Source organism: Pseudophryne corroboree, chromosome 2 (genome assembly GCF_028390025.1).
Source record: "Pseudophryne corroboree isolate aPseCor3 chromosome 2, aPseCor3.hap2, whole genome shotgun sequence".
In the NCBI taxonomy this organism is placed as follows: Eukaryota; Metazoa; Chordata; class Amphibia; order Anura; family Myobatrachidae; genus Pseudophryne; species Pseudophryne corroboree.
Genome location: NC_086445.1, coordinates 507,737,986 through 507,755,481, shown reverse-complemented (window position 1 = coordinate 507,755,481; position 17,496 = coordinate 507,737,986). Strand labels below are relative to the sequence as shown.

Below are 17,496 nucleotides of genomic sequence, written 5' to 3'. Positions count from 1 at the left end.
AGCTGCTGCGGATCCAGTCTATACCCCATGGTCCTTTTTGGAGTCCCCAGCATCCTCTACGGACTAGGAGAAAAGGATTTACATAAAGACAATGTTGTATTCCTTTTATAAGCTTTTATTTGAGACACTGAACAAATTTCAAGTGCAGTTTCATTGTCATTATTAGCAATAACCATTATAACAAATACTGAATTCTTTTCTTTTAGAGGCAATAAAATGGGTGACAGTTTGGGTCTGCATTATGTCAGTCCCTATGCTTTTGAGGCAATGCAGAAGGTGGATGTGGAGCGATTGGCTGCACTGAGTGATCCGGAGCTGAGACTTCTACTGCCATGTCTGGTTCGGATGGCTTTGTGCGCTCCAGCAGACCAGAGCCAGAGTTGGGCTCAAGACAAAAAATTGCTACTTCGGCTTCTGTCTGGGGTGGAGGCAGTGAATTCCATTGTGGCATTGTTGTCTGTGGATTTTCATGCACTAGAGCAGGATGCCAACAAAGAACAACAACTAAGGTAAGTTTATGCTGTTAATGGCTCTAATGCGGAGGTTCTCAAACGTGGCCCTCAAGGAACCCCAACAGTCCAGGTTTTAAGTTTATCCATGCTTGGCCACAGGTGACGTAATTATCACCTCAGTCCATTTGATATAACCATCTGTGCTGAGCCATGGATATACCTAAAACCTAGATTATTTTGTTAAATATATTTTTTATTTATCTCTCTTTCTAAATGTTCCAATCCAAACGACTTTTTATTCCATATAAAATCCATAAAAGACAATCCTCAGTCTGAAGGTGTTTTCTACAGAGTTCTTATAACAGGAAAAGTGATACACACATATTCAGCTATCGATGTAACAAGCTCAGCGGATCCTTAGGACGCAGATTACATATGGTGTGTCCATGCACTGGGGACTATTCTGCCGGTGTCTCCCAAATGTTCCTCACTACTAGCTGTCCTATATCCTCTACTGTCTTCCAATTGCTGCAGCACCACTGATCCTCCCGCTTTTCGTCGTTTTCTAGATTGGTACATTTAGAAGGATATATATACTTTTTAACAAAATAATTCAGTTGTAGAGACTTTCCTATAAATTTTTTGTGGAGGTGTGCTTATAGATCACACGTAGGAATTGCATCAGACATATGAAAAGCTAATTACATGGGGTAATTCCAAGTTGATCGCAGCAGGAATTTTTTTTAGCAGTTGGGCAAAACCATGTGCTGCAGGGGAGGCAGATATAACATGTGCAGAGAGAGTTAGATTTGGGTGGGTTATTGTTTCTGTGCAGGGTAAATACTGGCTGCTTTATTTTTACACTGCAATTTAGATGGCAGATTGAACACACCACACCCAAATCTCTCTGCACATGTTATATCTGCCTCCCCTGCAGTGCACATGGTTTTGCCCAACTGCTAAAAAATTTCCTGCTGCGATCAACTTGGAATTACCCCCATAGTTCATAGCGCTGTGGATACTTTTTGAAATGTGTTCACATAATATGCTTGTTTGGGTAGGTAATTTGGAACCACCTAAATAATAGGAAGCAGCTGCAGTGATTCATAAAGCGATTGAACAGGGGATTTTCTCCCAACTTATATAGAAAATACATAAAAAACCTGGACTATTGGGGTGCCTTGAGGACCGTGTTTGAGAACTTCTGCTCTATAGTATTAAACTACATAAAAAATTATATATATATATATATATATATATATATATATATATATATATATATATATATATATATATATATATATATATATATATATATATATCCTCCGATATGAGGCACTCAAACTGACTTTTTAGTAATAAATTCCAAGACACAAGCTAGTGTGCAACGTTTCGGCTTTATTAGCCGTTCTCAAGCAGTGTGATCATAAACGTTTATGATCACACTGCTTGAGAACGGCTAATAAAGCCGAAACGTTGCACACTAGCTTGTGTCTTGGAATTTATTACTAAAAAGTCCGTTTGAGTGCCTCATATCGGAGGATGTGCAGTATTGTACAGAGTGCACCGCGGCCAGAATTCATCACTGGGAGAGAGAGTGCCGGCTACACGTATGTGTGTGTGTGTATATGTATGTATGTGTGTATATGTATGTATGTGTGTATATGTATGTATGTATGTGTGTATATGTATGTATGTGTGTATATGTATGTATGTATGTATGTATGTATGTATATATATATATATATATATATATATATATATACACACACACATATACACATATACACATATACACATATACACATATACACATATACACATATACACATATACACATATACACATATACACATATACACATATACACATATACACATATACACATATACACATATACACATATACACATATACACATACATACATACATACATACATACATACATACATACATACATACATGTAGATGCGGCACTCATAGCTGCTGAATAAAGCTCACAACTTCAATATTATGTCAACAAAGTTTCAGTCTGCGCTGCGACTGTCGTCGGGTTTTATAAAACCACATAAAAAGTTACATACCTTTTTATTCGGTTCACCCCAAGTGAATTTCCCGCTCGCCCATCCGGGACTGCACACCCGATGGGCGGAGATAGGATGTGACGTCATCGCACTACGACCGTGCGGCGGCGTGTGTACCATCACCATGACAAAACATTAAAGAGATACAGAGAATGCTAGACTGCAACAAAATGGTTCATCCTATAAGAGACATATTTAGTATCAATAATTAAAAATACATTGCTACCTGTTTCATTGCATGGACTTATTTAAAAAAACATGAGAGGGACACTATTTCGTTCAGACCTTTAGTGTGAATTACTTCCAACCGCATTATCCATCTAGTTTCTATTTGCAATATTTGTGCTGCCCTAATACTTCCACATAGGTTCAGCGGTACCTGATCTGTCATTCTATATCTAATGCTACTAACGGGGTGATGATGTAAGGCAAAATGCCTGGCCACCGGTTGCTCATTGGTACCCGTTTCCAGTGCATTTCTAATAGCGGAGAGGTGTGCAGACATCCGTTCCTTGAACTTTCTTTCGGTTTTCCCGATGTAACTCAGCCCACATGGGCAGATTATCTGATATATTACAAATGATAGCTTGGATATATCGGTTTTCACTAGCATGTCGTGGAGACTTTTACCCCGCGAGTAGCATGGCATAAGACTAGTATGCGTTAGATTCAGATTCCTATCAGATTCGATTATGGGACAATGTTTTTTAGCTACACTCATAATGTTAGATGATTGAACATTGTATTTGTTTACCCAGGGAAACTTCTGTGGGCCCTTCTGTTCTTTCTTCTGTTTGTTCAATGATGTTTGTCTATCTAAGGCCAATACCTTGTTTTTGGTGTCTGCTAGGCTTCTGGCTGAATACCTTCTATCTAATAGTTTTTCAATGAGGTGATCTATTTGTTTAGTGGCTGCTATTGGGTCACTGTTGATCCACCAGATCCTAATCATCTGAGAATAGGGAAGCCCTCTAATAAGGGATTTGGGATGACTACTTGTTGCCTGGAGTAACTGATTTTCTTTCTGTTGGTTTGCTAAAAACCGTAGTAGTCAAACCCTGATCCTGTATAGATATTTTTACATCCAAGAAGTTGATAACCTCTTTATCTATGGTGTAAGTGAACTTGATGGGTCCTTCTGCTGCATTATGTCGGTCGATCATATTGCTGAGGATTTTATGATCACCTCTCCACAAGACTAAACAAATCGTCTATATAGCGACTGAACATCAACACATGCATATGGAACAAGGGGTTGTTATAAAACAAATCCTCTTCCACCGAAAACATCACAATATTCGCATAGACTGGTGCCGCAGAAGAACTCATCGCACACCCCTGAATCTGCATGTAAAATTGCTTATCATACAGAAAGAAATTAAACTAAAGAATCAACTCCAATAACAACAAAATCACTTATATTTGTACAGTAGTAAACCCTCCTTTTCTCAACAAAACTCTATTCACCGCCGCCAAGCCAAAGGCATGCGGAATTGATGTATAAAGATTTATAACAACTATAGTTGCAGACACGTATCTTGAGGGGTTACCGTACAATTTTGTAACAAAGATGTAGTGTCTAATAAAAAAACTTTGCTCATTTTGTATCAGGGGTTGTAACAATGCATTCAATATACATGCTGTCGGCTGCAGTAGTGACCCTCTAGCTGACACAATGGGACGCCCTGGCGGAGGGTTCATTCCCTTGTGAATTTTGGGAATCAGATAGAACAGGGGTACTAACGAAAACTCGGGAACTAATAATGGTAGTAAGTCCGCTCTAATTAACTCAGCTGCCACTGCTTTTTGTAATAATGTTTGAAGATGTCTCTTGTAAGTTCCTGTAGGGTTGCATATACTTGTTCATCCGATAGCTGGCGAATCGCCTCCTTGTTGTAATCCTCAAAATTTTGAAGGACTATGATTATTTGAAAGAGACTCTAGCGCTTGGCATTCTGCTTGGGTAAGATTAGGATGTTTGGAACTTACGTCCTTTACCGAAGTCTCAACGTCTTGTTCCAATAACCTCATGAAGGTTTTGATGCTGGGGTTATGAGAGCCCGGATCAAAAGACGATTTGCTCCGAAATTGTTCCAGTTGTTTAGGAATCGGTGCTAATGTACCGGCCGACACTTCCTTTTAGTTAAAGTGCTCTTTAAGTTTGATTTTTCTTTGTAGAGTGTTTCTCTGTTACACTGTAGGCTGGTGAAAGGGACCGAGGGAACAAAGGAAAGGCCCCTATTTAACAGGTGGCATTCAGTTTCAGTTAATTCTATTGAGGAGAGACTCACTACTATGTCCTTCTCGCCAATGGCGGTCTGCTGACACGCCCTCTACCTTTTGGCTCTGGCCGCCCCTCCTGGTGCGCTGTCTCTGCCTGGGTTTTGGCCGGCACTGGTTGGCACCCCTACCTGACGACCGTCGTAGCGCCGACTGAAACGGTGTTGACATAATACCGAAGTCGTGAGCTTTATTCAGCAGCTATGAGTGCTGCATCTACATGTTTTTTATGCTATCTTCTATGAAGGCACCGGCCACAGCTAATTTTGAGTAACTGGGAGTGCCGAACGATTAATGTTGTGTATAAACATGGTATCCTATTAATCGCAATCTGTTTCCAGCGGGCGAAAACGCCCGGATGTTGCGATTAATGACCGATGGTCATTATCACGGTATCCAATTAGGGTCCGTTTTCATCGGCCAAAAACTGACTCACGAAAGCACATGGGATCGGGAATAAGTCCCCAATCCCACGTGTTTATGCCAGCATATTAGCTGTGTAAATTACCGCTGCTAATAGGATACCCCCCCTTAGTGTGCTTTTTGACAGCATTAAGTTGTTGTGCAGCTACAGAGACTGCATAGAAGGAAGTATGTATGTAAGACCGGGGTGATTTGTTGGTACTGTTCCATGAAAAAGAGTAACCCATATTTTTCACTGAAATAACTTGAAAGTGACTAAAGGAATTTGCATACGGCATTGTTTATTCCACATTTAATAGAAATCAAACAAATGAAAATGGCATTGACAAAAATGATGAGACTCTTTTGGTTGCCCAGCCTTTAGCAACCACTGTAATCAAGCTCTCGGTGAGACTTCTGCACCTGACTACAGACAAATTGCACCTGTCTTAGGTGTGATTGGTGCCTTCTCCAGACTGCATGTTTAAGCTCTTTCCATAGATGTTTGATAGGATTCAGACCAGGGCTCATAGAGGCTACTTCAGATTAGTCCAATGGTTTGTTCTGATCTATTATTGGTTGCATTTAGCTGTGAGTTTTGGGCTATTATCCTGTTGGAGGACCTATGACATAAAACTGAGACAAAGCTTTCTGACTCTGGGTAGTATTTTTCACCCCAAAATATCGTTAGAGTTAAGATTTCATTGTGCCCTCCACAGATTCAAGGCACTCTGTGCCAGATGCATCAGAGCGGCCCCAAAACATAACCGGGCTCCTCCATGTTTCACAATAGATATGGTTTTATTTTCTTTGCAGCTTATTTCTCTAGCATCCATAAGGGATATTGGGGAAAACTAGTACGATGGGGTATAGATGGCGTCCAAAGGAGCCAGTGCACTTTAAATTTCTTCAATTCGGTGTGCTGGCTCCTCCCTTCTATGCCTCCTCCCACAGGCAGGTTAGAAAAAAGTGCCCTCAGGAGAGGATGCACATCTCTGCAGCTCCAGAGAGTTTTCTTCAATTTAATTTATAACTTTATTTTTTTTTGGTATGCTGTCTGGGCAACAGCATACCTGCACCGTGGGAGTTAGGGGATGTCGGTCACCGCCCTTACGAGGTGCAGAGCTGCTTCCCCGCTGCAGGACCACCATCCTGAGGGTCTGTTTGCTCAGCGGGGCACTCCGCCTTGGCAGTCGCAGCATGCCGCACACCCCTAACGCTGCCTGAAGGTGACATCGGTGGGGAGTACATACCGGGGGCCCGGCTAGGGAGGTCACTGGTTCCAAAATGCGGCAGACCACGGTCCCGCTAAGTTCCCCTGTGTGTAAACTGGCACAAAAATGCAAAACTGAGCACTTATGTGAGGTTTTAGACCGTTTGGAGACTTTGCCAGTATAAATAACATGCTTCGCTCCGGCGCCATTGGAGGGGGTGGAGCTTACTTAGAGCGGGACCATCTGCGTTTTTGGCGCCTTCCTCTGCTTACAGAAGCCATCAGCAGCACACATTCAGCGCTTCCTGCCTCACAGACACGCTGGAAACTGGTACAGGGTGTAGCGAAAGGGGGAGAACCGCTTGTGTACACTGTCCTGTGTCTACTTAGTACTGTATTTGATAGTGTTTACTGTGTATTACAGAGCTGACAGCCTCACTGGGGCTGGGCAGCTCAGGGTGTGCTGAGGTCCTCTCTCCTCTGTGTCTCCTCTCACATACAGTAGGGCAGGCTTGCATTATTACTGTCTGTGTGTATGTTGTTGTTTTTACTGTGAAATATGGGTAAGCACAAACTGTGCAGGATCTGTCACACCAGATTCTCTCCATTATCCAATGACTGTCTCCTGTGAGCAATGTAGTCAATCGTCCCAACTTAATGAAGAGGTTGGGGGAGAGGGTACAGAGCTCCACTGGTTGGGGTCTCTTAAAACCATGACGTCTGATATGTCATCTCAACTCACTGCAAATGTGCAGAAAACTCCGCTACTGCAACAACCTGTGTCAGATTTAGCTGCTAGGACTAATGCACAGCCCCCCCTTTCATGCAGGTCCCCAGAAGCGTGGTTTACCTGCTCTGTTTTATGATACAGATGATGATGGGGATGACTCAGATCCAGTTAGTGGGTATTCTGATTCTGCCCAGGTTATTGAACACCTCATTTTAGCTATAAGGGAGGTGTTAAAGCTCCCCCTAGAGGACGCTGCATCACTGCAGTCGTTTTTCTTTGTGCAAAATGAACCCAATGTCACTTTCTCTTACGTCCTAGAGGATGCTGGGGTCCAATTTAGTACCATGGGGTATAGACGGCCCTTTGGGTGCCACTGGCACTTTAAGAGTTTAATAGTGTGGGCTGGCTCCTCCCTCTATGCCCCTCCTACCAGACTCAGTTTAGAAAATGTGCCCGGAGGAGCCGGTTACTGCTAGGGGAGCTCCTTGGAGTTTTTCTAGTTTTATCTTCTTCTTGAGTTAGTTAGGTACAGGGAGGCTGCTGGCAACAGCCTTCCTGCGTCGTGGGACTTAGGAGGGGGGGGGGGGGGGGTTGGAACCAACTTCCTGAAGAGTTAATGGTTTTCTCTCTCCGCTGACAGGACTCTGAGCTCCTGAGGGTGCTGATCGTTAGCCCACGAGGCGACCGCTCACTCCCGCAGCACGACCGCCATCCCCTAACAGCCAGAAGATTGAAGATGTGGTGAGTACAGTGCCGGCGTCCCGGTTAGCGGGTCGCCGGCGGGTATGGCGGCACAAGGGTGGGAGCACAGCTCTGACATGCTGCGCTCCGTGTAGGCGCTGTGAGGGACGTCCTGAGCCAGTGCGAATACACCCTACACTGGTCCAGCAGCTAACAGGGGCTAATCCCGCTGTTAGCACTAACAATACCTCAGGCCAGTTTAAACATTAGTGTGGGAAGCCGCGCGCCATTGCAAGCGGCGGGGCTTCCACTCAGAGCGGATCCAGCACTCACCAGTGCCATTTTCTCCCTGCAGATCGTAGGAGATGCTGACAGGGAGCGCTGCCTTCCTTATGCTTCCAGCTATACCTCTGTGGTAACAGGGAGTTATAGACAGCGGGGAGGAGTGTGATAATACAACTAATTACCCTATTAAGGGTATTTAGTCAGCGCCAGGCTTTTATCATAATAATTGCCTACAGGGGCGCTGTGTGGCTGGCTCCTTATACTCTGTGTCTCTCTGAAGGTACTCTGGGGGAAACTGTGGCTGACCTTTTCCTGTGTGAGTGGTGTAAGTGTGTATATCCCACATTACCATGTCTAAGGACTCTGTGTCCTGTGCTGCAGTGTGTTTATCATCTCCTGAGGAGTCTATTCCATGTTCTCTATTCCATGCAATATACTGTCTCAGCCTTCTGAATCCGAACCCCCATGGGTGGATTCTTTAAGGGGGATGATATCCCAGATTTCAACTAGGATGTCACATACTGAAAGGGAGACGCAGTTTTTGAGAAAATCTTTGGAGGGCTTTGCAGGCTTCGGCCCCCACTACTTCGTCTAAAATCCCACCTACATACCCACATAAACGTACACTTGCCCAGATAATGCAAGCTGACACGGATACCAACACTGATATAGGGGACGGTGATGGGGATGTGCGGGGGGGTGGGGGTGGGAATGCCTCCCGTGCTAAAGGGGTGCAACTAATGATTGAAGCCATTAGATATGTTTTACACATTACTGAGAAGGTACCTGAGCAGGAAGAGGAGACTTACTTTACTGTTAATAAGACATCCTCGCTTACCTTCCCTGCTTCTAAGGTGTTAAACTCCTTGTTTGAAAAATCCTGGGACAACCCAGAGAAAAAATTCCAGATCCCTAAAAGAATTCTCATCATTGCTTTTCCTTTCCCTCAAAAAGACAGGAAAAAGTGGGAAAATCCACCTGTAGTAGACGCTTCTGTATCTAGGTTGTCAAAAAAGGTGGTTTTACTTGTCCCCGGTTCAACCGCCTTAAAGGAGCCGGCTGACCCTAAGATAGAGACTACGCTCAAATCACTATACACGGCTACAGGCGTGGCCTTAAGGCCCACTGTTGCTTGTGCATGGATTTCTAAAGCCATAGTAAAGTGTTCAGGCACATTACTAGAGAAATTAGATTCTATGGACAGGAGTGACATTGACTTGTTTTTACACCACATACAGGATTCGGCAGGTTTCATGGTGGAAGCCATGAAGGACATTGGCCTGCTTAATGCAAGGGCTACTTCCATGGCAGTCTCTGCACGCAGAGGACTCTGGCTACGCCAATGGACTGCGGATGCGGAATCCAAGAAGAGCGTGGAAAATCTACTCTTCACAGGTCAGGCCCTGTTTGGGGAAGCACTGGATGCGTGGATATCCATGGCAACTGCGGATAAGTCTACTTTTCTTCCCTCCGCAGCTGTCCCCGGCTCGGAAATCTTATCCTACGCCTACGCTGCAGTCCTGTCGGACCGCGAAATTTAAAAAAATCCAAGGGTCCCCAACCTTCTTTAGAGGAGGTCGGGGAAAATCCAGAAAACCTGCACCAACAGGTTCCCAGGAGCAGAAACCAAGTTCTGCTTCCTCCAAGTCTTCAGCATGACGGTGGACCTCACAGCCTGGGGATCGGGCAGGTGGGAGCGAGACTAAAAGATTTCACTCGCGTCTGGGCGGAGTCGTGCCTAGACCCCTGGATAAAAGATATTGTTACCCAGGGGTACAGATTGGAATTTCAAGTACTCCCACCTCACAGATTCTACAAATTAGGCTTTACCAGCTTCGCTGACAGAAAGTACAATTCTGCAGGAACCCATTCAGAAATTAGTACAAACAAATGTCATTGTTCCAGTTCCACCTCACCTAAAAAAACAGGGGTTATTACTCAAACCTGTTTGTGTATCGAAGCCGGACGGTTCGGTAGGGCCAATATTGAACCTAAAGTCCTTGAACCCATACTTACAAGTGTTCAAGTTCAAGATGGAGTCTCTGAGAGTGGTGGTCTCAGGTCTGTAGGAGGAGGAATTCCTGGTATCCCTGGATATCAAGGATGCGTATTTTCACATTCCTATCTGGCCGCCTCACCAGGATTATCTAAGGTTTGCACTACAGGACTGTTACTACCAGTTCCAGGCCCTACCATTTGGCCTCTCCAGAGCACCGACGGTGTTCACCAAGGTCATGGCGGAGATGATTCTCCTTCTCCGCGAACAGGGAGTGAACATAATTCCATATCTGGACAATCTGCTGATTAAAGGCATCTTCCAGGGAGAAGCTGTTGCAGAGTATTGCTCTGTCAACTCGACTACTCCAGGATCATGGGTGGATCCTGAACCTTCCAAAGTAACATTTGGAAACGACAAGGAGACTACCTTTCCTGGGGATGATACACGACACGGAAGTGCAGCGGGTGTATCTAACTCTGGAGAAAGCGTTGGTGATCCAATCAATGGTCCGGGATGTCTTGAAACCAGCCCAGGTATCTGTTCATCGGTGCATTCGCCTTTTGGGAAAGATGGTGGCCTTCTATGAGGCTCTTCAGTACGGAAGATTCCATGCACGGTTCTTCCAGCTGGATCTCCTGGACAAGTGGTCGGGATCACATTTTCACATGCACCAACGGATACGCCTGTCGCCAAAAGCCAGGATTTCACTCCTCTGGTGGCTGTAAACTCCTCACTTGCTCGAGGCCGCAGGTTCGGGATTTAGAACTGGATTCTTCTAACCATGGATGCAAGCTTCAGAGGTTAGGGAGCAGTCACCCAGGGGGAAAACTTCCAGGGAAGGTGATCAAGTCAGGAATCTGTCCTTCCTATAAACGTTCTGGAACTAAGGGCCATATACAACAGCCTTCTACAAGCGGCACATCTTCTGTAAGATCGGGCCATTCAGGTGTAGTCGGACAACGTTACGGCGGTGTCCTACATAAACGGGTAGGGCGAAACAAAGAGCAGAGCTACAATGTCAGAGGTAACGAGAATCCTCCTCTGGGCAGAAAGGCACGCGCTGGCGCTGTCAGCGATCTTCATTCCGGGAGTGGGCAACTGGGAAGCGGACTTCCTCAGCAGACACGATCTCCATCCAGGAGAATGGGGACTCCACCGGAGGTTTTCGCAGAGGTAACAAGCCGGTGTCCCTCACATAGACAAGAAGCTTCTGAGGTACTGTTCCAGGTCACGAGACCCACAAACAGTGGTGGTGGACGCCCTGGTAACTCCGTGAGTGTTCCACTCGGTGTATGTTTTCCCTCCACTTCCACTCATCCCAAGGATTCTCAAACTAATCAAAAGAACAAAAGTTCAGGCAATCCTCATTGCTCCAGACTGGCCAAGACGGGCTTGGTACGCGGATCTTCTGGAATTACTGCTGGAGGATCCGAGGCCTCTTCCTCTTCGCGAGGACCTTCTACAACAGGGGCCGTTCGCCTATCAAGACTTTACCACGGCTACGTTTCACAGCATGGAGGTTGAACGCCAGATCTTAGCTAGGAAGGGCATTCCGAACAAGGTCATTCCTTCTCTGATCCAAGCTAGGAAGGGGGTAACGTCTACACATTACCATCTGATTTGGAAAAAGTATGTGTCTTGGTGTGAATCCAAGAAGTTTCCTACGGTGGAGTTTCAAACGTGATGTTTCCTCCTCTTTCTGCAAGCTGGTGTGGATGTGGGCCTACTCTTGGGCTCAATCAAAGTCCATATTTCGGCCTTGTCCATTTTCTTTCAGAAACAATTGGCTGCTCTCGCTGAGGTTCAGACATTCGTGAAAGGGGTTCTGCACATCCAGCCTCCCTTTGTGCCTCCTAAGGCACCTTGGGATCTTAATGTGGTGCTGCAGTTCCTGCAGTCGGATTGGTTTGAACCTTTACAGGAGGTGTACGTAATGTTTCTTATTTGGAAGACAGTCACACTGTTGGCATTGGCATCTGCAAGACGTTTGTCCGAATTAGGGGCATTGTCGCACAAGAGCCCCTACTTGATTTTCCATGAAGAGAGGGCTGAACTCAGAATGCGTCAGCAATTTCTTCCGAAGGTTGTGTCGGCTTTTCATATCAACCACCCTATTGTGGTGCCAGTGGCTACTGACACCTCGATTACCTCAAAGTCCCTGGATGTTGTGCGGGCTTTGAAAATATATGTGCAGAGAACTATTCGTCACAGGAAGTCGGACGCACTTTTTGTCCTTTATGATCCCAACAAGATTTGTGTCCTGCTTCTAAGCAGACCATTTCTAGCTGGATTAGGCTTACTATCCAGCATGCTTATTCAACAGCAGGTTTGGCTTGTCCAAAATCTGTTCAGGCCCACTCTACACGTAAAGTGGGTTCTTCCTGGGCGGCTGCCCGGGGTGTCTCGGCTCTTCAGCTTTGCTGAGCGGCTACTTGGTCTGGGTCGAACACGTTTGCTAAGTTTTACAAGTTCGATACTTTGGCCTCTGAGGACCTCAAGTTTGGTCAATCAGTTCTGCAGGAACCTCAGCACTCTCCCTCCCGTACTGGGAGCTTTGGTACATCCCCATGGTACTAAATTGGACCCCAGCATCCTCTAGGACGTAAGAGAAAACAGGATTTTAATTACCTACCGGTAAATGCTTTTCTCGTAGTCCGTAGAGGATGCTGGGTGCCCGCCCAGTGCTTCGTATTCCTGCATTGTTACTTGGTTACGTTTGTTGGTTTAGCCGTTGCTGACTCGTTCCAAGTTTGGTTAGCTTGGCTTTCCTTTTTGTTATGTGTGAGCTGGTGTGAATCTTGCCACTATCTGTGTATTTCCTTCTCTCGAAGTATGTCCGTATCCTCGGGCACAGTTTCTAGACTGAGTCTGGTAGCAGGAGCATAGAGGGAGGAGCCAGTCCACACTATTAAACTCTTAAAGTGCCAGTGGCTCCCATAGGACCAGTCTATACCCCATGGTACTAAATTGGACCCCAGCATCCTCTACGGACTACGAGAAAAGGATTTACCAGTAGGTAATTAAAATCCTGTTTTCCCTGATTCTCCAGAGTTAGATGACTTATTCAAACAGGCCTGAAAAAATCCAGACAAAATATTCCAAGTGTCCAAAAAGTGTTTGCGCACTTTCCCTTTTCCTCCCGAAGGTAGAACATTTTGGGAGGAACCACCTGGGGTGGAAGTCTCTGTCTCTCGCTTGTCTAAGAAGGCGGTACTACCTACCCCGGGCTCCTTTTCCATGACGGACCCTGGGGTTCGGAAGATAGAGACTACCTTAACGTCTATATACACTGCGGCTGGCTTTTTACAAAGACCGGTTATTGCGGATTGTTGGATGACCCATGCTATTACTTCTTGGGCCATTCAGATTCAGGGTTGTTTCTCGGGGGATATGCCCTTAGTTACTATAGTCACCCTGTTGAAGCACATTCAGGACACTACATGGGTCCTCTGTGATTCCCTCAAGGAGATGAGGAATATTAATGCTAGGACATCGGCTATGGTGGTGTCGGCATGCAGGGCTTTGTGGTTGCGTCAGTGGATTGCGGATGCAGAATCCAAACGTAGTGTAGAATCTCTCCCCTTTTCTGGGGAATGGCTTTTTGGGGTTGAGTTGGATACCTGGATTTCCATGGCTACAGCTGGAAAATCCACGTTTCTCCCCTCTTGGGCCCCGCCGGCAAGACGCTCTTATCCTGGGCTGTCTGTCCAGTCCTTTCGGTCTCACAGATTTCGCTTGAAGGCCAGAGGTGCCTCCAATGCGGGCAGAGACACCAGAGGTAAGTCCAGAAAACCTGCAAGCAGTTCTCGGGAACAGTCCGCCGGTTCTGCTTCCACTAAGGCCTCAGCATGACTGTGCCCACCCACCCCGAGGGGATCTCTAGGTGGGAGCTCGACTACGTCACTTCAGCCGCGTCTGGGAGAATTCCTGCCAAGATGCCTGGGTCAGAGAGCTCGTTTCTCAAGGCTACAAGCTGGAGTTCGACAGTAGACAGTGGACACACTGCCGTTGCCTTGGCCGTATCGGATGGTCTACCTGTTTCCTCCGATCCCATTGTTCCCAAGAGTGCTAAACCGAATCGGGAATCAAGGTGTCCAGGCAATTCTAATTGCCCCGGATTGGCCTCAGAGTGCATGGTACGCGGATCTTCTGGACATTTCCGTCCAAGACCCCTGGCCTCTGCCACTAAGAAGAGATCTTCTTCAACAAGGGCCGTTCGTCTACCTGGACTTACAGCGTCTTCGTTTGACGGCATGGAGGTTGAGCGGAACATCCTAGCTCTCAAAGGCTTTTCCAATAAGGTTGTTGCAACCATGGTTCAGACCAGGAAACCTGTGACGTCAAAACATTATCATATCTGGAGGCGATATGTTTCTTGGTGCGAGGAACGCAAGTATCCACGGGCTGAATTTCTCTTAGGACGTTTCCTACATTTCCTGAAGGCTCGTGTGGATAAGGGCTTACGTCTGGGTTCCATTAAGGTCCGGATTTCAGCTCTCTCCATTTTCTTCCAGAAGAAATTGGCAGCATTGTCAGAAGTTCAGACCTTCTTGCAAGAGGTACTCCTCATACAACCACCTTTTGTCCCACCTTCGGGACCCTGGGATTTAAATGTGGTGTTGAACTTTCTGCAGTCCTCTTGGTTTGAACCTCTGATGACAGTAGAAGACGAGGAAGACGGTGATGTTACTGGCTCTGGCTTCTGCTCGACGTGTCTCGGAATTGGGGGCCTTATCGTGCAAAAGCCCCTACTTGGTCTTTTATATGGACAGAGCGGCGCTTCGGACTAGACAGCCGTTCCTGCCGAAGGTTGCCTCCACGTTCCACCTGAATCAACCTATTGTGGTTCCGTCCAGTTCTGACGCTTCCGCTCCTCCGGAGACCTTGGATGATGTGCGTGTTTTGAAGATCTAGGTCAGGCGCACACCTCGGGTCAGAAAGACGGATTCTTTGTTCTTGCTCTATGATCCGCAGAAAAAGGGTTGTCCTGCTTCAATGCAGTCTATTGCTCATTGGATTAGGCTTACTATCCAACAGGCCTATGTCAGCAGCCTTACCTGTTCCTAAGTCTCTAAAGGCTTATTCTAGAAGATCTGAGGGCTCTTCCTGGGTGGCTGCCCGTGGAGTCTCGGTCCTGCAACTTTGCCGAGCTGCTACCTGGTCGGGGAAGAACACTTTTGTGAAATTCTACAAATTTGATACCCCAAAGAGGATACCCAGTTTGGGCAGGCAGTGCTGCAGCAGCCTCCGCACGTTACCGCCCGTTCTTGATGCTTTGGGACGTCCCCATGGTACTAGTTCTCCCCAATATCCCTTATGAATGCTAGAGAAAATAGGATTTGAATACCTACCGGTAAATCCTTTTCTCGTAGTCCATAAGGGATATTGTGCGTTGACTTTTCTGCAGGTTCTTGTTCTGTAGTTACCTGTTCAGCTGTTGCTGTTACCAGCCGTTGCTGGTTGTTGTATGGTTGTGGTGTGCTGGTGTGTAAACCTCACCACCTTTTGTTATCTTGTTCCTTCTCTCATATATGTCCTTTCTCCTTCGGGCACGTTTTACCTAAAACTGCATGTGGGAGGGGGCATAGAGGGGAGGAACCAGCACACCCAGTAGAAGAAATTTAAAGTGCACTGGCTCCTTTGGACCCCGTCTATACCCCATCGTTCTAGTTCTCCCCAATATCCCTTATGGACTGTGAGAAAAGGATTTACCTGTAGCTATTAAAATCCTATTTTCTGATCTCCTCAGACAAATGTATAATTTTCTTCTCTGGTCCAAGTTCAATGTGGTGCACACAATGATACCAAACAGCAGAGTGATTACTTTTCTCCATTTAAGTAGACTGACTGATTGGAAGATTGAAGATATGTGTGAAGCTACTTCAAGAAGCATGGCTAGACGGACAGCAACAGAATTTTTTTTTTTCTGTTTATAGGAAAATAATTATTTGCAGGGGTGAATACTGTACTTCAGTAATGCTATTTGTGTTCACTTGTATGCATACTTGCCTACCTGACCCTCTCCATGAGGGAGAAAATGCTCTGTTCCTGGACTTTCCTGGTAATGTATGATTGCCATCACCTGTCGTGAGCTAGCTAATTGATGAGAAAGGTGTTTCACCACAGGTGATGGCAATCACACATTACCAGGAAAGTCCAGGAACAGAGCATTTTCTCCCTCATGGAGAGGGTCAGGTAGGCAAGTATGCTTGTATGGCATAAAACCAACATTTTATTTGGTTAATTACATTTATTTAAAAGACTGTTTATCATTTGTTTGTATTCTTAGCGGTCAAATGGAACAATGACCGTTTTGTAAAATCAATGTAATTGTTTATTGTTTTTGTTTCATTGGCTAATATTTTCCTAGGCACAAGCTTGGAGGAGGTACTGGAGAAAGTATACTAGTATCACAGCTTCAGCATGGCCTAACATTGGAATTTGAGCACAGTGACTCTCCTCGCCGGCTGCGACTAGTTCTCAGTGAGTTGCTGGCAATAATGAATAAGGTATGAGTTTCTGTAAATAAAGTTTGGTATACAGAGTTTTGAGTTGTGAATCGTATTATTGGTTTATATTCTTATATTTTCTTCATGTCTTTACCATTTGTTCTCTCTTCTTTTTTTGGAAGGTTGCAGATTCGAATGGTGAATTCTTTCTGAAGTCATCGGAGCTCTTTGAAAGTCCTGTGCACATGGAGGAAGCTGCAGATGTGCTTTGCATTTTGCAAGCAGGTATTTCAGTCTGTTGGGTACAGTATTTGATATATGCAAGTCATAATAATGGATTAAGGGCATGTTTCAGAGGAAACCCTCTGGTTACTCAAGATGCCTGGTGAAGTCAATGTGCCAAAGCCAGTGAAGCTGCATCCAAGGATGCAGCCACTGGCTTTGGCACGCTTCCTGTCACTGCCCCCAAATACTTGCAGAATGTCAATCATGCTGCGGCATTTGGGGCACTGCGAACGACATTGCATCCCCAAATCTGCACATGTGCAGATCTAAAAAGCATCACCTAACTGCGAAAAAAAAATGACTCTAGCGTCCAACTCTGAATCTGCCCCTAAGTGCGCTGTGTATTCTAAAGCTAGCTACACATGAGGAGAATCTGAACAACTCCCAAGAAAACAGGAAAATAAATATATGGTGCTGTGGTTGGTTAAAGCGAAAATAATAACGCAAACTGGTGTTAATTTAAAAAAAATTAAAAAATAATAGTAATTGCAAATATGAAAATGTGAATCAATAAAAACAATATGACGTATATTATGACTGCAGTTAGTAACCAGTAGAAGATAATATATTCTGCCACATAATAGATAGTCATGCACAAAGTAATGTGTACTGTATATATACTGAACATTTAAATTA

General features: G+C 45.4%; 1 protein-coding gene across 3 annotated transcripts in view; it reads left to right on the top strand.

Annotated features, from left to right (window-relative positions):
• Positions 1 to 17,496, top strand: part of INTS2 (integrator complex subunit 2) — a 244,818-nt gene that overhangs the window by 34,011 nt on the left and 193,311 nt on the right. For all 3 annotated transcript variants that reach the window (XM_063954030.1, XM_063954028.1, XM_063954029.1), the window contains exons 2-4: positions 207 to 509; positions 16,497 to 16,635; positions 16,758 to 16,860. In XM_063954030.1, the coding sequence (XP_063810100.1) occupies positions 217 to 509; positions 16,497 to 16,635; positions 16,758 to 16,860 (535 nt within the window). In that variant the 5' untranslated portion in view covers positions 207 to 216. The remainder of the gene's footprint in view (positions 1 to 206; positions 510 to 16,496; positions 16,636 to 16,757; positions 16,861 to 17,496) is intronic.